Source organism: Uncinocarpus reesii, genomic scaffold (assembly GCF_000003515.1).
Source record: "Uncinocarpus reesii 1704 scaffold_2 genomic scaffold, whole genome shotgun sequence".
NCBI lineage: Eukaryota > Fungi > Ascomycota > Eurotiomycetes > Onygenales > Onygenaceae > Uncinocarpus > Uncinocarpus reesii.
Window position 1 is genome coordinate 3,382,530 of NW_003052499.1, and position 22,596 is coordinate 3,405,125.

Genomic DNA, 22,596 nt, shown 5'->3' on the forward strand with positions numbered 1-22,596 from the left:
CGCTTAGGGCATCAGCTAGTTTTCAAGCTCTTGTTTGTGTTCCTCTACATGCCATCTTTCTCTTCAGCGCTTCTCATTCATCTTTTGCTACCATCCTTGGTTTTCGTCGGAACCAACAAGTCACTCTTTCACTAGTTGACACTATTTACTTGTTGAAGGATCTTATCCATAGTGTGAAGAAAACTGACCATGGGCATTACCTGGGACAAAGCAGCAATCGAGCGCATTATCGCTGCATTGCTAGCATCGCATCCTGGTTTCACAGTAAGCATAGAGCTTTTCCTTGCGTGACTTTACCCTGTTACATGCCCCTTTGAGCGGATCTCAGAAATTTCCTCCTTTCTGGTGAGACACTTAACTGATCCTGGTTGTGACCAGCCCGACTACAGAGCCATGGCTGTTTATTTTGGTCAAGGAGCAACTTATGATTCTATTCAGTACCGCTTTCGAGAGTACCGTAAGATGGCTGAGGCCATGACCGAAGGATCTCCAACAAGCAGCCGTCGCGGTCCAAATACACCCCGTACTCCAAGAACAACTACCAGTACTACTACTACTACTCCTCGCACCAACACCCGTGGAGGTGTCGCGAAGCCAGCTGCTAAAGCAACCCCGAAGACCCCGAGCAAACATGCCACTCCGTCCAAAATGAGAGGCGGCGCGTCGGCCGGGGACAGTATCATCCTGGACGATGACGATGATCTTTTCGTGAAAGCCGAACCTAGCACACTTTCGCGCAATCCGGGTCTAAAGATTGAACAAGGCTCCCAGCACGGTTTTGGGATTTTTAGCATCAAACAAGAGGGCGAATCTACCGAGACTACTACTACTATCGCCCGTGCGCAGGAGAGCAGACAGGCCCGTGCGGAAACAGTTGTGGACAGTCAACATGGCAGCACTAATATCGACGACCTTTTTGAAGATTTTGAGGAGGTTGTCTAATTGGCAATTTCGGGTGGTACTTGGTTGGAGGATGCTATCAGTTGGGAGACCGCCTTTGGGTGTCGCGTTATTTGGTTTTGTGCCTTTGCTTCTCGGACAAGTTAAACAGGACTGCCGCATGATACAAGCGGTAAAGCATTGTCGTGCCAAACTTATGCATGTACAGTAGAATGGCGAGGTCCTGTAGCAATGGGCTAATCATCCACAAAGTCATGGCAATGGGAATCGATGAGCTGGGCCCGGAGCACGCTATCCAAGGCGAAATTTTAAATACTATAAATCTTTCATGTCCGCTCTGCACGACACATTCTATTAAGATCACAATTAGAATGTGAGGAATGGCGCAAGCGCCATCGGACGTTCGTGGCTTTTGGCTTCATACCCCGGGCATTGTCGCAAGTGTCTGGGTTATAAAGACCATGCTGCTTTGGGTAACTAGTTAGTTAAACGACGTGGCCTTCAACCTGCAAGGAGCCCATCCCAATTTTAAATCGCCAACTTGAGAGCGTCGAGTACCATCAATAAGAATAAAGGCGCCCAGCCAAATATGTTAACATGTATATGATAAAAGAATGGATTTCGCTCTATAACCAGACTAGGTGTGAGAGTAATCGAGATATACTGCCACGGGTAAGTGCAGTCTTGATATGTATCTGGCTGCCACACTTTTCAGAATTGCAGAGGATAATTTTACTCTGTTTTATCAGTGCTCAGATTTAGAGCTGAGCTACTGATAGCTCGTTGTACCAACGGGCTACATACCTCCCCTCTATTTACTGAACTTGTGTCGAATGAGGAACTTTCTTCATCACCTTTCGAGGAGGCCGACACGCGTTGTTCCTCGACAAATAGGCCGCGCCGGGAAATGCGCAGGTCCTCACATCATACCACGCATGTCCCTTTCGCTCATGCCATCGCAATCTTCAGCAACCTTGCAACAATCTTCCAATACCGCTGCGGATCGGTCCGCATATGCCCAACATGAGGCGAATCCTCAAACACTTCTCTTGAAACATTCCATCCTCTAGCACGCGCCTGCCCAGCATGCTCTTCTACATCTTTCCAGTAAATCAAATCGTCCTCCTTTGAGTACACATAGCATCTTTCCACCTTTCCTCTTATCAGGCTCTGATCATTTAGTCCCTCCCGCAAAAAATATGACGGGTGCTTCCTCCTCGACAACCATCCTAGCGTGGCCAGAACAAGCAACCACCCCCAAACAGCCGTAGACAGCAGAACTCTCCACAAGAAAAACCTCGGGAAGCTATAAGATAGCGCCTTGACCGCCCTGGACATGGAGGTGATGCCAGGCGCGCTGTCGATGAGCATTGCGTTCGCGGGCAAGGGCTTTCCTGTAGCATCTCGATATGCCACGGCCAAGTATCTCAGCGTCGTGCATCCACCGTTGGAAAAGGCATGCACGTACAGAGAGCCTCCATCGCCATCCTTGGCTGTGGACAAGAGCGCATCCAAGACGGGAGTAATCCGGCGTCTCTGCGCGCCATCTGAGTTTCGAATAAAGAAGTCCGAGGCAGATGTGAAGATTGCAATGATTCTCGCATCTGGGGCCAACTGTCCATATTCGGATATATATTTTGCAGCAGGGCGAAGCGGCGCGTTCATCCAAAAGAGGAGCACGATTGTCAGGGGCTTGTCGTGCTTTTGCGGAGCCTGAGGGAAGTCTTTGAGGAATATGGCCGGGCCCAATTGGACCATCGAGCTTAAGATGGGCGGTATGCTATTTTGGATATCTGAAGACATATCTTCGAGTGTATAAATACGTACGGCGTATCAGGATTGAATTGAATGAGTTTGGGCCTCGGAGTATGTCAAAATGGGAAAGATCCGGGCAGACCCAACGGAAAACTGAAGCAAACAGCGGCCACGAACGTAAATATACGCATCATCCCCGGTCAAATCCCCCAAGAATCCGTCTTCTTGTCGTTGGTGTTGGGAAACCCCTGAGCAGAAGGTGCAACTCGTTTGAGCCTCGGCATTCTAACATCCGCTAGTTTAAAATAAGTCAAGCGCTCCGGATGCGGAGGAACATAGACGCCGAATCCGAATAATGTGGATGAATATTCTTCCGGGTCAGACAAAACGTAACTACTGTAATTGTGATAATGCCTTGTCGGCAAATCCAATAGACTGCTTTATCCCTAATATTGCGCGAGCCTCCCGTCTTTGTCCAGCTCAGATAGTTACTCGATAAGAAAATTGGAATTTATTTTTTCTTCGTCCCTCGCAATGATTGCCCAGCACCCAAGAATTTAGTCTGCTCTTTGCCGTCTTCCTTCCCCCCTACGTCGCTTTTCTTAACAGGTTTAATGGCGTAGCCGAAAAAGAGCTTTCCTGGAGGCAATCGGAGTGGCTGTGGACCATTTGCCCGACGAGTAGGGCCAGGTGTTGGCAGGTTTGTAGACGCTCCTGATACTGGGGTCGATGCCTTGGGGGTAGGCTGTTTGCTGCCTTTCTTCGCGTTCAGCCGCTGCCCGCCGTGGAGGAAGTTGGAGGATACAGCTTTTGCTCCCCGTGCTGGATCCGTGGACTCTGGGGCAATAGCGGTATAATTAATCGATTGGGCCATTGTGCCATGTGGATGCAGCATGCCGCCATGGGGCAGGCCTGCACTGGCCAAACTAGATGGGGTAGAAGTGCCACTGGGCCGCTTAGGTTCTTCATACCCAACCGGGGGTGCAAAGTCCACTTCAAGATCGGTTTCAAGAACAGAGATAGCTTTCTCTGGATTCTCTGGTTTGGTCTCCAACACTGCCATCTCGTATGTCTGGTCATTGTAGGAAAATGTGAAGACGTCGCCCTTTGTGAGACAAGAGAAGTTACGGAAGGCATTTTCGAGAACGGCCTTGGGGTCACTGATATCTAGGAATGAAGTAGATTGGGCCTGTAATTTGATAAGACGTCCCAGAGGAAGATCTGTGGATTTTATCTGTATCAAGTCTCCTGGTTCTAACAGAAGCGTTTGCATCATCTGGATTCGCTCAATATATCAGCACCCAAAAATATTCGAAAGGAAAAAGTAAAAGCATTTCCCCATACCCAAAAATGGCAAATATATTTTTCCTTCTTCCGCAATAAACTCCCAGGACTCCGGCATGTGTCATCCTCTGCTTCGCTCCATTATGTATTTCGAAAAGCATAGGGTATGTAATGTGCAGCCGTGTGAGTTTATCCAGTGCACTCGGGGGCATGAACACTTTTCCCCCATGATTTGCGTGTTCTCGTTCAGGACCAGGCAGCATCGCTACGGGATAGCATCGATAGTATTCATCGAACCGACGAGGGGTGTGTCCTGCTCGACGCATGAGTCCCGGGTGAAACACCCCGTCCATAGGGTCGCCTTCGTCGTAATAGCCGCCTTGAAACTGCGGAAGCACGGAGGAGTGTGAGTATAAACTGTTAAGCCGGCGTTGTACGAAGAGAGGGTCTCACCATCGCTCACGTAGGTCAAATTGTAGCTGCTTTAATCCGCTAGTGCTAAAAGACAACCACGCGGGGGGTATTGAAAGACGCGTGGTAGACAGTCGAGGCTGCGGAGTGGCCTAATGGAAGCTCAAAGAATGGGCGGCAAGGCCGCAATTCAGAAGAAGACCAACTGACGGGATCGTCCCGCTTCAATGCTGGGGTGCTTTACTTCCGGTAGACAAGGCGGCCTTTCTAGTGCTTTGGACACGCGCTGTTTGACTTGGTGAAAGCTCTCTTCTCAGCACTGAGAGTATTACTGTGAGCCAAATCGTCAGGTCGTTATGAGGAGTGACGCAAGTCTTGGCAAATCGACCTTCCTCGCCGCCTTGGCAAATCGCCTTTTGAAGGAATATACTCCGTAGCTGTCGAGGATCTCTTTGCAATTTACCTCTCCTTTTAGCCTACTCTGTACTGTTTTCAACATTCTGCTAGATTGAAAACTAAGGAATGTCGGGATGATTTCGAACACCCTTGCCCGGCCTAAACGTGCGGCCGAGGACTACGCGCGACACCACCATGCCGAACAAGACCCAGACGGACCTTCGTCTTCCAAAAAGCTCCGCTTCGATCTCCGGAACCCTTCCACATTAGCTCCTGATACCAATGAAGAAGATGTTGTGCTTGATGCTGATGAAATTGGCCGGCGTGGACAAAGAATAAAACGCAACGCGGTCAACATCGATGGCTACGACTCGGACAGCGAAAATGAGAATTTCAACGCCCGCGCCGAGGCGAGGGGCGGATCTAGTAAGGCGCCAAACGATCTCGACGAAGATGACATGTTTGCGGAAGTCGAGGAAGAGACTGGTCTTCCAGATGACGATATCGGAAAGACAAGGAAGCAAGTCAGATTCTTGGATGATAACGAGATAGAAGGACAGGTAAACGAGTCGCGAAGTGGAGGCAAAGTCATACTGGATGACATGTCTTCGAATAAGAAGGGCAAGCAAAAGGAAACGGAAGCGGAAGAGAGTGATAGCGATACTGACGATGAAGGTCGCGCGGACATTAGTGGAGTCGACAAGGAGCTCGGCGCCGGTGGGAAAAAGACCCATGCGCCACGCCTCGATGCGTTCAATATGAGATCAGAGCAAGAAGAGGGACGCTTTGATGAATCCGGAAATTATATTCGAAAGGCCGTCGACCCAGATGCAGTTCACGATTCCTGGTTAGAAGGGGTGTCGAAGAAGGACATGAAGAGAGCCAGAGCCGCTGCTGAAAGACGAGAGGAAGAGCGAAGGCAAAAATCCATCGCCGACGCCAGTGTACTAACGAGCGATGTCTTGGAAGTACTGATCACGAATCTACAGCGGGGGGAAACAATTTTAGAAGCTCTGGCACGCCTGGGCAAGGGTCAAAAACATAAGCCGAGATGGCAGAACAAGAACAAAAACAGGCACAAGAAAACAAATGGCTCCACAGAGGACGTCGAAATGACGGAAGAAGATCCAGCTGAAGTGACCCGCAAGCAAACTATCGAAAAGATCACTGGGGCCGCAGATATCCTGCTCAGTCGAGGACAGACGGATATATACGATGCAGAACGAGAGCTGCTCACAAGGCAATACCAGCGCGAAACGGGTGAAGCTTGGGTTGATCCAGCGCATCTTGGATCAGCGGAACCCGACCTTGACAACAATACAATGTGGGAATTCCGCTGGTCGGACGCCCGCGACGGGGGAGTAATACATGGGCCGTATGAGAAAGCAATGATGGAGTCCTGGAGCAGTGCCGGGTATTTTGGAGGAACCGGCGCAGAATTTCGGAGAGTAGGCTCTACAAGCGATTGGAGCGGCGTGGCTCCCTTTTTGTGATAGTGTAGCGATCTAGGAATATTAAAGCACTTTGCGGTTATGAGGTTCTTTAACAACTGCTCTATTGCCTCAATTAAAATCCTTTGTGTTGTGCGCCCCTCGTATGATACATGTTCGTGATATTTAAAGTATCTTCACTTCCATTGCGCCGTACCCAGAAAAAGAACCGTGAACATCAACTACGAGGTATCCATAATGTCGCCATTCGTATGGGCAAAGTTGACCTGACCCTCGTTCCCAATGAACCGCTTTTCAAAGTCATTGACAAAGCCCACACTCCTAATCGGGTCATAGAAGAGGCGATAGCTGCGTTGCACATCTTCCATACCAACTTCTTTGGATTTTCGCTTCTGGCTCAATAGGGTCGATGTGGTGATGATGTTGCTGGCATAACGTAAACCCGATTCCTGGCCGATCTTGGTTAAAAGTGCGAGTGCATCGGGTGTGAGATCAATCTCTTCCTCCTGGGCTCGAATGGCTAAAATCTGTTGGATCTCTTCCCGAGTATAAGGTTGCGTGCTCACGATGACAACTCTATCGAGGAAGTCTAGCGGGAGGCCATGAGGAGATCGGTAGGTCGTTCCTCGAATCCTGGTATTACCCCGGTTACTAGCCATGATCACGATTGGAGCGAGTTCCGCTTCTAATGCGCGATTGATGTATGAAAAACATTCAATATCCAGCATATGAACCTCATCGATAAAAAGAACTCCAGGGATTATTTCAGCTTTTCCTTCTTCTTTCCACTCGGCAACCTTTGTATTAATTTGGTCGCGGACTTCGCTCCGGATTTCACCGGTATCACCAGAAAATAGCGCCAGGAAGCCCTGAGTCCTCGAATTTATCACGTCGATTTCGTGCAGGCTAACAGTATGCAATATTTCCTTTCGAACCTGAAGTTCCCCCTCTGGGCATTGGACAAACTTCGTGTCGGCACCCATGGCGTCGTAATCTCGCGACCTGGCAAAAGAGCGCCCGAGTTTCGTGATTTTGCCTGAAGATTTATCGATGGAAATAACGTCACCTGCCATGACGCGCTCCTTTGTCATTGAATCAATCATCTTGGTTCCCATATCATATATGGTTTCCATGTCCGTTGTTTTGATGGTTAGTTTGCCTTGTTTATTACCCTATAACACGGTATTGATTAGCTGCTTTGTGGCGCGACGGGGCAGACTGATCCTCCACGACGTACCCCGGTAACGCTGCGGTCGATTTGTATTTCCACAACCTCCCCTTCAATTATTTCGCTCTCTTCCTTTATCCGTACACCAATAGACTTGCGGAACGCTTGGGTTAGGGCCTCTGTCTTCGACATCTCAAGTGAAAATAATTCCGACGACGCAACCATCGTAAAAGGTACGTCGGGCCCCAGAGACTGTGCCATTCCCATTGCAATCGCGGTCTTTCCAGTGCTTGGGCGGGCCAGCGATCAAAACGGCGCGTCCGGCGATTTTCCCATCCCTGACCATCTGGAGAATAACCGCAGCTGCTTTTCGGGCTTTCTCTTGGCCGACTAAGCCTTGCGAAGAAGAGCGAGGTTGAAGCGTATCGGGGTCAACCCCAAGCCCTCTGATATGCGAATGCGCGGCGACAAGATTAAGCCCTCTGAGCTCCCGGCTCTCCGCGATGGTTGAGATTGGCTAGTTTGGCTGTCAGCGCAAGTCAACCAGATCAGAGCGGAGCAACATACGGCAGCCATGTCCAAAACTCGGTTCAATTGCGTGCCGGGGAGACTGGAGTCCCTTAGAAGACTAAGCAATAACGAGGGCCGTTTTGTCAGAAGTGAACAGATCGCTGGCTTTGATTGTGCTAGTCGTGGGAGCTTGAGAGCAGAATCGCAGAATTAACAAACTCCAGCACCGGCAGGCTGGAGCTCAGCTTGGCGCCTAACTAGTTAACTAGCTAGTTAGCTCACTAGCTCGCCAGTTACCTAATCCCTGACTAAACCAGTTACCTACATTTGAAAGAAATCTTTCCACCAGAACTCACCCTGAAATCACCATGAGTTTCATGCACTGAGTCGGTGACCCTGGATCAGGTCCGATCGTTTATCAATTGATTCTATTATTATTTTAAATCAGGGTGCTGGAGGACTCTTGACTCCCAACTCCTCACTTCCACTCCCCTGTACATGTGTCTACGCGAACTCGGCCGTTCTCCTCGAAACGCGTCGATGAATGGCACGGAGACCACGACCTCTCTGCAGTCATGGAACCCCAGCGCTCGATAAATCTGGCTGAAAATGGAGTCCGTCACTCATCGCAGGCTAAAGACCCGCGCCTTCGTTTTCGTGAAATACCTAGCCAGCCATCCCAGGACCCCGCTCAGTTCTTCCACAACTACGCGACAGATTTAGCAGATTTCGTGGAACAGACCGGGAAGAGGGAGCGGCTAGTGCGAAGCATGAAGCGAAAGGACGCGCTGCTTAGTCGAGCGACCGACCGCCAGTTCCCGTACCCTTCATATCTCTCACGAGGAAGGGCGGTACAAGCAGAGCAGGTGGAGCAGCTGTCGAAGATTGACCAACAACTTGATCTCCACAAAAAGAAACAAGCCGAATTCTCTGAGATGTTCCATCGTATGATGGCCAAGGACGACAGCTATCAGCAGCTAAAGCGGGACGTTGAACTCTCCAAAGCCAACGCGAATGTTGCGTTGCACCAGGCAGGCAAATTAGGAGAAAAGCTCAACAACGTTGATATAGATTCTCTCGTGGCTTCGATGGACATAGCTGTGAAGGAACTGAAACGGCTCGAAAGCGTAAAGCAACGGTTCAATGATATCGAGCAGAAATTCTCACACGTCTCTCCCGATGACATCCTGGCTATGAAGAAGGAACTCCCGCAACTGAAGAAGATGCGCTCACAGTTACAGAGTCTACATGATAAAAACAGCTATACCGGCGCTCAATCCTGGAAGCAGTTATCCGCTGACTTGGCCGCGCTCAAAAGCCAGGTCAATAGCCTAAAAGATGAGGTGGCATTAACATCTACCACCGGTCTGCAATCCGCGCAATCAAGTGTCAACAGCTTGTCAAAACGACTTGAAGAGATCGAGGAATCATCAACTGCGCAATATCAACTACTCGAAAGCCGAGTTGCTGAGGTGGAGAGTCGGAAAGGACCAAAGCTCAGCAGCATTCAATCTGATATGGAAAGCCTTTTCAGCCAGCTTGAAAAGCTTCGAGAGCTCCAAGAGCAACGGGACAAAGAAATTGACATGGAATTTCAAAAATTAAGTTTGAAGCTCAATAAAACTATTGAACGGCTTAATGACGAGCACGCTACTGCCAAGAAACATACTGGAGAACAGTCCAACCGGCAGGATATGATTTTTGCAGCGCATGAGACAAGACTGGCGGCTATTGAGGGAAGGAACAATGCGGAAGTTGTTTCTGATAATGAAAAGATTATGGACATCCTCAAGTATCAATCCGAGCGCTTACACGGCCATGATGTCGCGATTACCTCTCTCGAAAATCGATACAACCGGCTATCCAGTGAACCAATCGTGCGACAGATGGTTGCGTCCATGCAAGGGATGTACCCGTATGCAAGCACTGCACAGAAAGAGATTGAGCAATTGAAACAGGATTTTAAATCTCACAAGGATGCCGTAGCAACTATCTCGAGCGACATAACCAAAGTGAATGCTACCCAAGATCTTCTTAAGAAAGACCAGGACGCAGAGAGATCAGAAAGGCTTACGTTAATCAAGGATATGCACGTGGAAAGGAACCGAATGGATGATTCGATCAAGGATTCAGTTGCGAGGGTAGTGGATGTTGAGAAAGTAATGTCTAGCAGATTAGCAGAGGTGGTGTTCGAATCGGAGCGATTGGCGAGGAAATTCGAAACCATCGAGCAACAATTAAAGGCCACTCATGCTAGCCCTTCATCAGATACCCCAAAAATCCCTGACAACCGCCCTTGCACACCACCAACCAGTAAGATCAAGGTTGCGACGAACGGGCCTTCGCGGTCCACTCCACAACCGTTATCAAGACCTCAATCAAGGCCTCCGTTAAATACCCGAACCAGTACTCCCCAAGCCGAAGAAGAGCTTCGTATCCGGTCAGGCCCGAGTCCACCACCATCCTTGGCCAGTCGAGCGGTTTTGCCTCGAACTATCTCACCTCGTAGTGATAGCAGAGAGGGATATCAAATCAGGTCCAACCGCAGTCCTCCTACTGCACCTCTAAATATGAGATCAAGTGCGCCCCAGGGTAGCGGCAATTTGCAGCGTCGAGTTTCATTTCCTCTCCGATCTCAAACCGATTCCTACTTCCCGGGAGGGGAATCGTATAAACCCAATTATAATCCAAGAAAACGGCGTTGGGCAGATGGCTCAGACGGCGACTAAGAGTGTTGCCTTTCATCACGTTCTTGGGACTTTGGTATTGGCCGTAAGGTGCTGCGATATCAATCCATCACAGTGCTGGTTATTGGTGTGTTTATGGGCGGCTTGAGCGTTGGATTTTATTTTGACCTATCAATATTTAATAGTACGGCGACGATGACGTCTCCAGCTTTCTATTCCTACATAAGCATGTCGCATCCGCGCAAACTTTGATTTTCTACAGAGCTTGTCAATCTCCTCGTGCAGATCAAGCGACCTTGTCGCGAAAAGTCGTTTAATTCTGCAATGCTCCAGTTTGCTTTGCCAATCCAAGGATCCGGTCCGCAACAGGCGCAATATCCTTTGCCGCAAGGGGGACCCTATGGTCACCATTCCACTCGACCACCGTCGCTGTTCCTTCATCACAGTATTGCGTTTTTAACATTTGATGATAAGGCAAATCAGGATCTCTGAGCGCATGAACATGCAAGGTTGGAATGCGCAAAACCAATTTCTGATCCTCGGTTTCCAGCTTCTCGAATCCCACGACCGGTGCCGGGCCGTTCATCAGGACCGCAAACCGATAGTTCGATCCAGCATGGTCTCTGCCCAATCTCTCCGCGCGCACTTGTTGTCTGAACAGCAGGCTCGCAGATAATTTTGCGCCCTGGCTGAAACCCAGCAGTCCCACCCACTCGCCCGTCGCACCCTTGTCATCGTCCGCCTGCATGGCACCGAGTATGCTCTTTTCAACGGCCTCGTACGAGTCCTCGTCTGAAAGCTGCGAGCCATCGTCCAGCTTTGTCAGCGGGGGGAATCCCGGCCGCCAGCGTAGCCAGCGCCGGAAGGGAGCCAGTTCTCCGTAGACCAGGGCAATTCCTGGGCCGGGCTCGCAAATAAACGGCCCGTCCGCAAAGCAGAGCCTAAAGTGCGATTGGAGCAGGGGGATAAGGGAGCGACACTGGCTGCGGAAGACGGCGGCATTGGAGCCAGCGCCATGGAGGCAGAGAAGTCGAGGAAGATGGAGAGTAGGATCAGCCATGTTTCTTTTTGGGCCTGGGAGGGGCACGTAGGTTATTCTTTAACGATAGCTATTCGAGCGGAATTTACGATTGAGTTTGTATCACAAAGATGCCAGATATACATCCAACAGGTTGGGCATTTGGAGGTTGGGCCGCTAAACATGTTCTGGAAGCAGTATACAGCTGGCGTTTGATAGAATTCACCAATAAAGAGGTTCATCGGTCATAAAGCCACTGGCTCGTTGCACTGACGCTAAACGCTCTGATATGTTGCCTGGTGTTGATATCTAGACATCCCAAGTTCACGCATCCAGACCTGAAGTTGTTGTTTTCTCTCATCGCTTGCGCCGTTCAACAACTACCCCCCGGCACTAGTTGCCCCCATCTCATCAGACCAAGGGGAGCTAGGGATCTTGACATGGTCCAGAGCAATGGTATATTCTGCTGCAGCGATATTCTAAATGATCCCGTTTCTGTTAGAGTCTGCACAACGAAGCTCGATCCTTTGGACTCGACACTTACGGCACCTGACAGCAATTATTAGCCTGTTGAATTGCAATCCCACGAGCAAAGGATACCTCGGGTTCTACTTACTGGCTTGGACAGGCCCCAATGGGAGGCTTCTCACAGTTATTCGCACAAGTATCAAAGCACCGCTTGCAGCCAGCATGGTTACAGTGCTGTCCAGCGGGGCTTGCGACAGCAAATCCTGAGATAATTGCGAGGGCCGCGAATAAAACACCCTTGACGTGCATCTTTGAGGGAGAATTCGTTAAAATGATGAAGAATGGTGGACAGCTTCGGGTGTCAAAATTCAGACTCTAACGTCAGACGGTGATTCTCTCTCTCTCTCTCTCTGCTGGGTGAATGGCGGATGGTTTATATTCCTTCACGTCTTTCGCGCGAACAGACAATGGAACCCTGGCGGCGCAGTCACTCTCATGCCAGTCTAATTCTCAATACTTTGAGTCTCCATGCTTGATTTTTGCGGTCTATGCAGTGCTACCTTGCCTCAAATCACCATTCAGGGACACTCATGCATATCACCTTGCATATCGGGTTTCTTTAACAGGACGCTCTTTATCCGACTATGGGCATGATTCGCCATCGGGTGATGAGTGATATAATCCTCAAATCAGCCTTCGAGAGCACAGCGTCGGTGACACTTGTAGTCGGACAAGTGCATCGCGAGAACTCGAGGCATTTCACAACTATCTCGAGCTGTGACGTGCCGGAGCGCACATAGTAAAGTATTACTATCCTGTTCAAAGACCTTGAAAGTGACTTGAAATTCATATAATGGTCAAATCACATCACCAGCAGGTAACTATCAGGCCGCGCCGTGAATGGATCCCTTGATCGCTTGAGAGGAATTGCATTCACCCTCTCCGCAGAATACGGGTATAAAAGGCCCCTTTTTCATTTCTTTCCTTTCATTCTCTTTCCTAACCAGCTTCAAATCGCCTACCATAAAATAATTTTGCCTTCGAGAAGATCTTTATCAACAACTTAATACTTTAATCGGCCTTTCGATAATAAAAAAGGAAAAAAAGCCGCGGAGGTCCAAGCCCGTCCTTTCACGATATCAATTTACCGGAAAACAAGAGCAACATCACTTGCCGGTTTGAAGAACAGTTACACCATCCCCCGCTAATAGCCTTCTTCGCGCTCTGCTCCTCGAAAAGCTCTCCGATCGATTTTGCCCAGAGTCTGTCCTGTTTCAACTGGGTCATGAGTGAAAAGATCAGTACTACTTGCGTTGGCCTATAGTTCCTCAAAAAGTCAAGAGAGATGTCAAGATGATAGATTTTGTCGTGAATATCTAACTATATGCGTCCGAGAGCGTCCTTTCCCACCTTATCGGACCTTTTCGATCGCTAAAGATCTTATTCCCCTAACAGCTCAGTTGGATTCATAAACAAACTGGTCTATTTTACCCCTTTTCCGCAACAGTTCCGACTCGATGAAGACGCGGGTTCGACGCCCGCCTAAATAATTTCCCTCAACCTGTCGGTACAATTCCTCTAGTTGACATAGTGGCGGGCAATTCATAAGGCTGCAGCTACAACAACCTCAAGGTGGTTTCTTTCCACTGTCGGGCGTCCACCTTTCACTTGACCAAGGGTGGAAAACTCACGGTTCCCGCATTCGGGCAACCTCACAAGGGTTTCTTTCCACTGTCCGTTCGTCCTCTACCATTCTCAACTTGGAATTGACGTATCAAACTATCTATCACGGTTGAGAGCCTAAGGTCGCCGGTTCGCCCTGGAGTCCACCGTTCTTCTTCGAAGGGAAAGTAAAGCTCAAAACGTGAAATAACTGGACGGCTACGGGGATACAAGCTCAACAACTCCAAGAAGTTCAAAAGCATGTGTACACCAAGCTTGCCCTGGCCACGCTACTTAGCTACCTCAGCCGCCAACTACCAGCACGCCTACTGAATAAGAATTTGCCTTAAGGAACTGTACGAGCAGTGCAGGCTTGATTCGAAAATTTCGTTGGAGCTCATCGTTAGAGCAAAATGCCAAAAGAAGAGGATGGGGATACATTATAGAATAAAAAGAGGGCCCCTTTACATGTCTGGCATTATCCGGATGCTGTAATGGCGGGCTGCTCCAAGGGTATATACCTATCTATCTATCTCTGTCTGTATATCACCTGAGAAATGAGGTTAACAATCTCACTTTCACTTCACTTCTTTATCACTCTGCTCATGTTCCATCAGATTTTGTGATGAAACGATATCAATATCCAATGACCTAGATGTGAAATAGCAGCATTGGGAGCTCTCACATGGCACTTCACTTTTGCTCACTCACAAAGTATATTATTTCCCTTTTCGTCGAATCCTATGATCTCACTTGCGATGAAACGTGCTATGAGTATGTATTATGGTTATTATTATGAGTGCAACTTTTATTAAGAAGTTTGATAAAACATCTGAAAGCATTCTATAGAGAGCCCATTCTCCCCCTTCATTATCCATAGCAGGTACCCCGTAACCCTCAGAGATTCCTTATCAGCTCATAAGTGTTAAGTAAACGGCGTATTTAAAACATACCCACATGCTAAAGCCGGGAAGTCCAGCAATTGGATAATACGAGGGTCTGCAGCAGACCGTTCTAGATACTTACATATCGCCCTGCACTCCGAGCGAACTCGATCCTGAATCCACCACTGATCGACGCCGCACATAAGCCCGAACCAGTATGCCAGAATTAGCAGCGCCCTATGGTCCCTTCCCTGCACCAAGTCCCGATATCCGCTCAGCATCTGCCCGACAAAAATAACTAATTTCGCAAAATTGGCGCCTGACGGTTCCAGCCGCATCAAGATAAATAACGTGCGCAAAGGGGTGTAATACGGATTGTTGGACGAGTCTGTACTTTTGTCAATATCGCACAGCTCACGGAATGCCGGCGGGATATCCTGGATGTCGAATGTAGAGTTGTTGAAATAGTTTTCGCTGTGCTCGAAGACCGGGTCCCAGATGGTTCGTTGGCCGTGTGCTCCGGATTTTCCAAGGACGGCGTGCAGCCCTCCAGCGACATAGAGCCAGTTAGCGGCAGTATCCGGTGGTGAAAAGACCCAGGTTGCGCCGCTGCTAGTATCGTTACTGCTCGTGAATGAGTGGATGGCGAGGAGCATGCAGGTGGAGATGATTGCATCGATGTTTGATGAATCGATAGGGCCGTTGAGTTGTTCCGTGAAAAGGGAAATGGCGCGGTTCCAGTGGTATTCTGCAGGGGCTCTGGGGCGATAAGATGGGACTACATGCTGGAGATGGGTTATTGAGCATGCGATCATTGCATGCATGAGGTGCGGCGTCTAGACAGGTTAATAGGTTAGGATCGAAGTGTCGTCATATTCCAAGCATACCTTGTACGCGAGTGGGATACAATATGTGCGCGCAACGTATCGAGCGATAGGTGCGCCAACCGTATGTGATGTAAACACTTCAAAGCGCCTGACTGCCTCCAAGTTCTCGCGGCTTACCGAAGAGACATCGCCGGCGGACTGGAGCACATGGTCTATGCTCGATTCATTAGACGTAAGCGATAGAGAAAAATTGTGCTTTGTAGGCCTCTGCCCCTGGAGCAGGCGCTTCAGGGACCGATCTTCGCCAAATAGCTCTTCAGCGGAGTTATACAAGCATGCGACGCCGTGAAGCTGACACCGTTGGCATTCGGGTTTCTTTTCATCGCACTAAATAGACATTAGTATGAGCTGGGTTGCACCGTACTTTGAGAATACTGGAATGTGTCTATAGGTACCTTTATTCTTCGCCGCTTACAGACCACACAACCAGACCGGGTCTTGTTATGCGGCCTTCGCGTTCGCGGCCTTTGGACTGGAAGTTCAGCTCCCCCGACTTCCCAGTCACTGCGGCACTCTTCCGGGCTCGAGCTTGAAGTGCTGTCTCTGCTGCTTATTTCCGTGGGCACCATGGCAAAAATCTTTTGAGGATGAGAAAGGCCTGTTTTCGACCCGAGAGCTCATCTGTTTGCCCCTTGGAATACTTGCGTTTATAAATAGATTGAGACCAGGCAGCAGAATTTCGCAGTGACTAAATTTGGCTAAGGAGCGACCATTGGCTGTGTCATGAGCTGCCATTGTCGAACGTGTTGATAAATGGTCCCAGCCTGTCAATGAATCCGTCATTGTTATCGTGTAGTCTCAAAGGATAGTGAAGGACTCTCTTTTCGTCCCTCAAAGCTGTTTGTTGCCCTACGGAACTGTTGAGCTGGCCTGCGCGTCAGTAGACTGTAACGGCGTGCTAAATACCCGGTCGTATAGCAATCAAAGGCCCGGTCTTGCGATCAAGGCTGATAATATAACGACAACATCCAAGCTGATGGACGGGGTGAAGGCGGACAGTCGGGGCGGGGCGGAGGAGGGGGAACCGGTGCCAAGAGCGGAGAGGGAGCTTACGTTATCGCCAGACGGAGTGCATTTTTGAGGTTGATATCCCGAGCTTCATCCTAGCTTGCACTTGGCTTCACAGCTAACTAACTGGTTACCAAGCTCAATTACAGCGAGAAAAGAAAAGCAACAGAGGCCCAACCATGTCGCAATCCCACCCCACCAACGACGACGACACCGACGCCCTCCTTGACGCCCTCGAGAACGAAGACCCCAACCCAACCTACACAAGCCAGCGCATCGCACAACTAAAAGCCGAACTCTCCTCCCCAAACACCACCCAATCCCCCTCTACCAACGTCGTCACCACCCTCCTCAACAACTCCCCTCTCCCCACCCTCCCCACCGATCAAGCCGTGCTCGATTTCACCACCCAGCTCACCCATTGCGTCGTGCACTTCTTCCATCCCGACTTCTCCCGCTGCGGCACCATGGACAAACACCTAACTCTCCTCTCCACCGCGCACTCTGCCAGCAGCGGAGCGCGTTTCGCCCGCGCCGACGTGCGCAGTGTCCCGTTCATAGTGGAGAAATTGAAAATCAGGGTGTTGCCGTGTGTCATTGGGTTCGTGGATGGGGAGGTGCGGGAGAAAGTGGTGGGGTTTGAAGGTTTGGGCCCGGGGGGGTTGGATGCGCTGGGAGATGACTTTGAGACTGGAGTGCTGGAGGAGAGGTTAGTCAGAAAGGGAGTGTTGAGTGGGGTGAAGATTGGTCCAAGGCGGGGAGGTCGAGGGTGATGAGAGCGATGAGGATGAGGATCGGGAGGACGCGAGACATGATAAGAAGAAAACGATTAGAAGCGCGAAGCGGAGAGGTGACGATGAAGATTCGGATTGGGATTGATCGGGGCCGTAGGACGTTTGATTCAGAGGGCCAGCGGGGAGTTTTAGTTGGTGCAAACTACTTTTAAGAGGCCCTTTCAGAACACCGCCACCACTGGAATTCGTCAAATACCCACGATGATGATCTGTATATTTACGTACGGGTTCATCTCCAGAGGAGGAATCGAGGAAATGCGGACGATCTCTTCAGTACCGGAGCTCTCGGTTTGCGAGCTGTCAAATATCAGGGAGACAACGCCGAATTTCTTCTATTGCGGTAATCCTACACCGGTAAAGCAATACTATCATACAATATAAACAACTCCTGCGCATGTCCCGAATTTATATCAGGATCCTTCCCTCCAAATCTAAGTAGGGGCGTGTGGCCATTAACCATCGAAATCAACTAGGTCCTCGAAGCTTGATAAAATAGGATACACGAGACAATGGATCAGGCCCTGCCATCAAGAAGAATTGGATGGTGGAAGGAGCATCCCGAGCTCACAACCAAATTCAAGCTCGCAAAATTGAGAAAGTAATGAGCACCGCAAATTTGGTACGATCTGATGTATGGGGGGTAGTTGTTCAAAAGCAAAAGAAAGAGGAGTAAAAGAAAACTAGCCAGTGGCAATTAAACGATTTTGAGAGGCAAAGAAGCAAGGCTGAATTGTACAAGATAGAAAAGAACTGTAGATGGAAAGAGGTTAGCAAGAAGGTACAATTGATACGGGCATGGAGAAAGTAATAAAGTCAGGGGAATCACTCTGAACAAATGTAATGGCAGCTGCCAGGGCCGCTGAAAGGAATCTTCAGGAAAATATTGTCCTTGCATCAGGAAGAAACTCAATCCTTTTCTTGAAAGTTCTTAGCCCAAGCAAATAAACACACTGCGTCAAAAGAGAAGCACAGGAGGCAATCATTGCAACAGAGAAGGTCTATGGCGGTAATGTAAAGCGATCGAGAATACCCAGCGTTGTGGATGCCTCTTTCGGACTGTTCACATTTAGATCGTGACATTTTTCATTCCTTCGAGCTCTTTCACCCCTAGACCTATTGATGAGCGCGGAGTTGATATGCCGCTCTTCGGCTTGTCAGCTTTGGAAGTACGCTTGCTAGTGGTTTGGTCAATGTCGCTATCCCGTTTCGTGTCGGTAACAGCAGTTGGCTCCGCTTTAACTGACACAGCAGGAGAGGTAAGGTCGACGAGATCAGCATCTTTCGATTTTCCCTTGTCCGCATCGTTCGATTCGTTATCCTTTATCGGGGATGACGCTTCCTCTGCAACTCGAGCTAGTGGACTTGATAATGCTAAACCTCCCTTGGGGCTACCATTAGGGCCTCGAGAAGGAAATCGATGCGGGGAGCGGCCCCTCTCTTCAGTGCTCGGAGTTGGACTGCCATATGGAGAATCCCTAGTCGTTTTGCCGTTAACAGCGGTGTTAACACCAAGACCACCAGGACCCGGACGTTTCCTGGGAGGCTTGCGACCGTGTTTTTGATCAGTACGCCAACGAAGAATCTCCAAATACGGAGGGTCAGCGTTTCTGAATGGCTTCAATCTCAACTCATTGGAGTCTTCGTCCACAATAACTTTGCCTGAATGGAAGTCATCAGCCACCATAGCCAGAAAAGCTGCCCATGATCTGGCTATAACATATTTGCAATCGTAGTCGCGCCCGAAGAGAATGACTTGGCCCCATTTCCCTGCAGGTCCGGGTGCCAAATCGATGGCAATATTGTTACCCCCCCAGTCACGCGCAAGAGGGATCCAGCTTGGGTGAGCATAAGCTTTTTGAATAGCTCGAGGCGGCTGGGAATCCTGTCGGTCAAGCAGCTCCTGGCGCCAGAGAGGGTTAGATTGGGTTGGGGCGGGACTTGAAGATGAACTCGAGGCACCTCCGTATGCTTTTAGAGGGGGTTGAGGCCCAGATAGAGTAGATGTGCTTAGGAATTCTTCGTTGACTTTCCTCCAGTTCCTCCATTCCTGTACAATCTCCTCGCAGTCAAGAAGCATGCAACCAAATAGGACACCGGTCGGCATACCACCTCGCTCCTGGCCGTCATGAACCATCAAAGACTCCCGGACTTCCAATGGTAGGCTACAATCTAGTTCATGCTCTAACTCATTGACATCGTTCTGGGTGCAACCCTCACACAGTTGGTCGAAAAGTTCCTCGTAATTTCTCTCCGTCCATTTGTCAATTTTTTTCCAGGAATGGGAAACCGGAGGAGGCGGCGGGGCACCATCGTGGAAACTCTGCATCTGCACGCCTTCGTCCTGCTCGTTTGACGTTCTTTGCTTGGATCTCATACCTGGCGAGTATGGTCGGGGTGGAGAAATGACATGGTCTTGAGACTCCGACCAACGCTGCGATCGCTTCGATGAATCTTCCTCAAAAGATGAGGAAAGATCTGGACGGGATTCGAAGGCGCTGGTAGCTACGGAGGTGAGGGGTGCGTGGCGGCTCTGGCTGAGAGGAACGTGCTCTCCAGTACGGTAGGGAGAGTCATGGGAGGCGTGCCTATCGTTCGAGGTCATGGTATGCCAGAAGGAACGCCATGCCGACCCGAAGCTTCGTTTGTCAGTCTTTGCATCGAGAACGAGGAATACGGAACAGAATCGACTAGCGTGTACTTACGACGTCATGGCTCGTCGGTTGCAATGCTAGACAGAAGGCAAAGAGAGAATTCAAGGGAGAAGAGTAATCAGCGTGATCATGGAGGGAAGCCGTCGCAAAATGGGCAACACAAAACGAGCGTGAAAGGGTTTCTATTCCAGGGTTGAACAAGTCAAGGGTGCCAACACTACTGCTGAGAAGTTCAGGGGCCAGCTGCACCGAATTGTGCTTGAGACAAAGGGCGATGAGAAAGTGTGAGAAGCTCGAGAAATGCAGTGCAACGCGATCATAAACAGGCACAACAAAACCACAGCGGAATCATGAGATCAATTCGGTTCCAGAGAGAGATAGAAGAGGGCGGGTTGGCAAAAGCAACAAGATGTGACAAGCAAGAGAAAAAGAAGTCCAGCGAAGCAACCAAGAGGAACAGGAACGAGGATCCATGGCACTGTGGCTTGATCGGGGGGTTGAGTTTCATTAGGCGTGTGCTGCGCCACAGAAATTAGGTAATCAAGTGGTATCTGTGGCGCAGTCTATCACAGAAAGGGGGAAACCCATCTACTCTGTTTGAGAGTGACTGTGCTTTTGGTGGTGTGAAGCGGGAAAGCCTTTTTCATTACAAAGTAGAGCCATTCAACAGCCATGCCATTGACTGGGTGGCTGTCCAGAAACGTCCCGGCAATGAGGATGTGAATTAAACCCATGGCGGAACTCAGGCTAATTTCTCAGGGTTATGCCGGCTGCGGAGGAAAATTCAGTTCAGTTAAAAGAGTGTGGCTTGTATTAACGTTGCAATTATAAACGAGTGTCTTGGCTATAAAGGAATGTGAAGGATTGTATGTACTAGCAAGCTAAGCACAGAATAGATATGAAACAGTAAAGGATAGACATAGATGGATAGAATCACAAGGAAAAAGGGAGAGAAGGCTGAGAGCCAAGAGATCAAGAAAACCAAAGGAATGACGGGGAACATGTAGAGGAAGACAAAAGAAAAAGGTAATGCAAGCGAGTGAAATGAAGACTGCGGGACAAGAGCTGACGAGAGAAAATAGACAGCGGGCAGAATTATTGTCATACATCACAACAACCCACCCAGCAGGTGTAAGTGAATTGGATCAAATGGCAGTGTTGTCGAGCTTGAAATCCAGGGAGAGACTCGTCACACCCTCCAAAGAGCGCTCAACGAGTCCCATTGGAATATCCACAATCATATACACCGCTCTCCCATTTCACAATTCCTTTTCAGGAAATTAACAGATCTCTCCACCGGGCGCCATGCTGAAAAAAAAGAAGAGGAGAAGCGGAGGCTTATGGTGTCGAGATATGCTGATGTGCGCAAACCCAAAGCATTCATTCGTCCAACGCCACGATCCGACCATCGAAACAACACTCAGTGAAAAATGGAATGCCAGCAGCTGAATAAATATTGGTGCTGGCAAGTGCCAAGAAACCAATCGGGTTCCCGTCTAGAAACTGATTCAATGCATCATAAATCCCATCCAGGACACCGGTCCAGAGGGATATTACCACTCGAAAAAGAGACAGAACAATGGCTTTACATCATGCTGAGATTCAATAAACACTGACATAACAGTAGACATCAACAACAAATGCATCATATAATTATAAAAAGATTCAAACCATACCACTTCTTACGCTATGGTCTGTTCAACACCATTAACACCGTGAGTATTGGCGCTAGGAGTAAGCTTCAAAATTCGTCGCAATTCATCCTCCATCCGTTTTGTTTCAGACGAATCCAGCTTCGAAGAAACCCCCGGGGCAGGTTTTATCCCTGTAGACAATGGTGATGCAGTTCGGTTCGGGGTGGGTGAGACGTAGTTTCCGTGAAAGGCGGATTGCGCTGAGCAAGCACGGGCGGAGTTGATATGCGTAGTTTGCGGATACTGGTTGGAACGAGTAGCAGGAGAAATATCTTTCCGGGTGCTAGGAGAGGGACTCGGGAAACTGGCTCCATTGCAGAGCGATGTCAAGTACTGATAAGGGATACTATTGCTTCGGTTATCCTTGGCGGGATTAATGTTAAACGCGCTTCTCTCAGAAGACGCAGGGGTCGGTAAGCTCGGGGGTCGTATAGTGGAGCCTTTGCTCGGTGTTGCAGAATTGGACCGCGAGCTAAACGTGCTGGAGACATTGAGATGTCCAGGTGAACCTGAGGTCACACGGTGCTGGGTAGGGTTTAGGAGTAGGCTTTTTAACGCATCGGCCTTGGCTTTTCTTTCTCCATCGTCTAACGCGGCAAGGCTCCCCGGGCTCGGCGATGAACTCGTAGATCGAAGAGCGTTCATTCGTTCTTTATATGAAGTAGCAAATGAAGGGCCGATTGGCCTGATTTTACCGTCGACGGTCCTCGTTCTATTTTCGGAGCCATCGAGTTCAAGCGGGAAGACAGTGCCTGAGATTTCTTCCGACTCCTGAGGAGTTTCGAGCCGCTTTTCTTCTGGTAACGGAGTTGTCGACCCGGGAATTGCCACCTTGCTTGGCCCCATTCTTTGCTTCTCTAGCGGGCTCTGAATAAGAAATCTAGAGGGGGATGAGACACCCTTGTCCTCTTCTTCAAGGGAGAGGGATGGGTTCTTGGCTTTCGTCGGCGTTAGACTCCTCCGCCATC

At 49.4% G+C, this 22,596-nt stretch overlaps 11 protein-coding genes across 11 annotated transcripts; 4 read left to right on the forward strand and 7 right to left on the reverse strand.

The window, feature by feature from the left end:
* Positions 1–189: 189 nt before the first annotated feature.
* UREG_04134 (uncharacterized protein) lies at positions 190–942 on the forward strand (the record flags this gene model as incomplete). The annotated part of the gene is made up of 2 exons (XM_002544571.1): positions 190–264; positions 379–942. 2 exons carry the CDS (start codon positions 190–192, stop codon positions 940–942), a joined length of 639 nt encoding a protein of 212 aa, XP_002544617.1.
* Positions 943–1,848: 906 nt separating this feature from the next.
* Positions 1,849–2,703, reverse strand: UREG_04135 (uncharacterized protein; the record flags this gene model as incomplete). Its single annotated transcript, XM_002544572.1, has 1 exon — positions 1,849–2,703. The coding sequence occupies one exon, from the start codon at positions 2,701–2,703 to the stop codon at positions 1,849–1,851; it is 855 nt and encodes a 284-aa protein (XP_002544618.1).
* A 463-nt stretch (positions 2,704–3,166) lies between these two features.
* Positions 3,167–3,718, reverse strand: UREG_04136 (uncharacterized protein; the record flags this gene model as incomplete). Its single annotated transcript, XM_002544573.1, has 1 exon — positions 3,167–3,718. One exon carries the CDS (start codon positions 3,716–3,718, stop codon positions 3,167–3,169), a length of 552 nt encoding a protein of 183 aa, XP_002544619.1.
* A 364-nt stretch (positions 3,719–4,082) lies between these two features.
* UREG_04137 (uncharacterized protein) lies at positions 4,083–6,239 on the forward strand (the record flags this gene model as incomplete). Its single annotated transcript, XM_002544574.1, has 4 exons — positions 4,083–4,103; positions 4,190–4,245; positions 4,295–4,345; positions 4,871–6,239. The coding sequence occupies 4 exons, from the start codon at positions 4,083–4,085 to the stop codon at positions 6,237–6,239; spliced, it is 1,497 nt and encodes a 498-aa protein (XP_002544620.1).
* A 179-nt stretch (positions 6,240–6,418) lies between these two features.
* Positions 6,419–7,941, reverse strand: UREG_04138 (uncharacterized protein; the record flags this gene model as incomplete). Its single annotated transcript, XM_002544575.1, has 4 exons — positions 6,419–7,369; positions 7,435–7,548; positions 7,619–7,882; positions 7,933–7,941. 4 exons carry the CDS (start codon positions 7,939–7,941, stop codon positions 6,419–6,421), a joined length of 1,338 nt encoding a protein of 445 aa, XP_002544621.1.
* A 509-nt stretch (positions 7,942–8,450) lies between these two features.
* On the forward strand, positions 8,451–10,162 carry UREG_04139 (uncharacterized protein; the record flags this gene model as incomplete). Its single annotated transcript, XM_002544576.1, has 2 exons — positions 8,451–9,887; positions 10,133–10,162. The coding sequence occupies 2 exons, from the start codon at positions 8,451–8,453 to the stop codon at positions 10,160–10,162; spliced, it is 1,467 nt and encodes a 488-aa protein (XP_002544622.1).
* A 713-nt stretch (positions 10,163–10,875) lies between these two features.
* Positions 10,876–11,622, reverse strand: UREG_04140 (uncharacterized protein; the record flags this gene model as incomplete). The annotated part of the gene is made up of 1 exon (XM_002544577.1): positions 10,876–11,622. One exon carries the CDS (start codon positions 11,620–11,622, stop codon positions 10,876–10,878), a length of 747 nt encoding a protein of 248 aa, XP_002544623.1.
* Positions 11,623–14,635: 3,013 nt separating this feature from the next.
* UREG_04141 (uncharacterized protein) lies at positions 14,636–16,050 on the reverse strand (the record flags this gene model as incomplete). Its single annotated transcript, XM_002544578.1, has 3 exons — positions 14,636–15,430; positions 15,482–15,808; positions 15,901–16,050. 3 exons carry the CDS (start codon positions 16,048–16,050, stop codon positions 14,636–14,638), a joined length of 1,272 nt encoding a protein of 423 aa, XP_002544624.1.
* A 618-nt stretch (positions 16,051–16,668) lies between these two features.
* On the forward strand, positions 16,669–17,368 carry UREG_04142 (uncharacterized protein; the record flags this gene model as incomplete). The annotated part of the gene is made up of 2 exons (XM_002544579.1): positions 16,669–17,198; positions 17,233–17,368. 2 exons carry the CDS (start codon positions 16,669–16,671, stop codon positions 17,366–17,368), a joined length of 666 nt encoding a protein of 221 aa, XP_002544625.1.
* A 981-nt stretch (positions 17,369–18,349) lies between these two features.
* UREG_04143 (uncharacterized protein) lies at positions 18,350–19,885 on the reverse strand (the record flags this gene model as incomplete). The annotated part of the gene is made up of 1 exon (XM_002544580.1): positions 18,350–19,885. One exon carries the CDS (start codon positions 19,883–19,885, stop codon positions 18,350–18,352), a length of 1,536 nt encoding a protein of 511 aa, XP_002544626.1.
* Positions 19,886–21,616: 1,731 nt separating this feature from the next.
* UREG_04144 (uncharacterized protein) lies at positions 21,617–22,474 on the reverse strand (the record flags this gene model as incomplete). The annotated part of the gene is made up of 1 exon (XM_002544581.1): positions 21,617–22,474. The coding sequence occupies one exon, from the start codon at positions 22,472–22,474 to the stop codon at positions 21,617–21,619; it is 858 nt and encodes a 285-aa protein (XP_002544627.1).
* Positions 22,475–22,596: the final 122 nt, after the last annotated feature.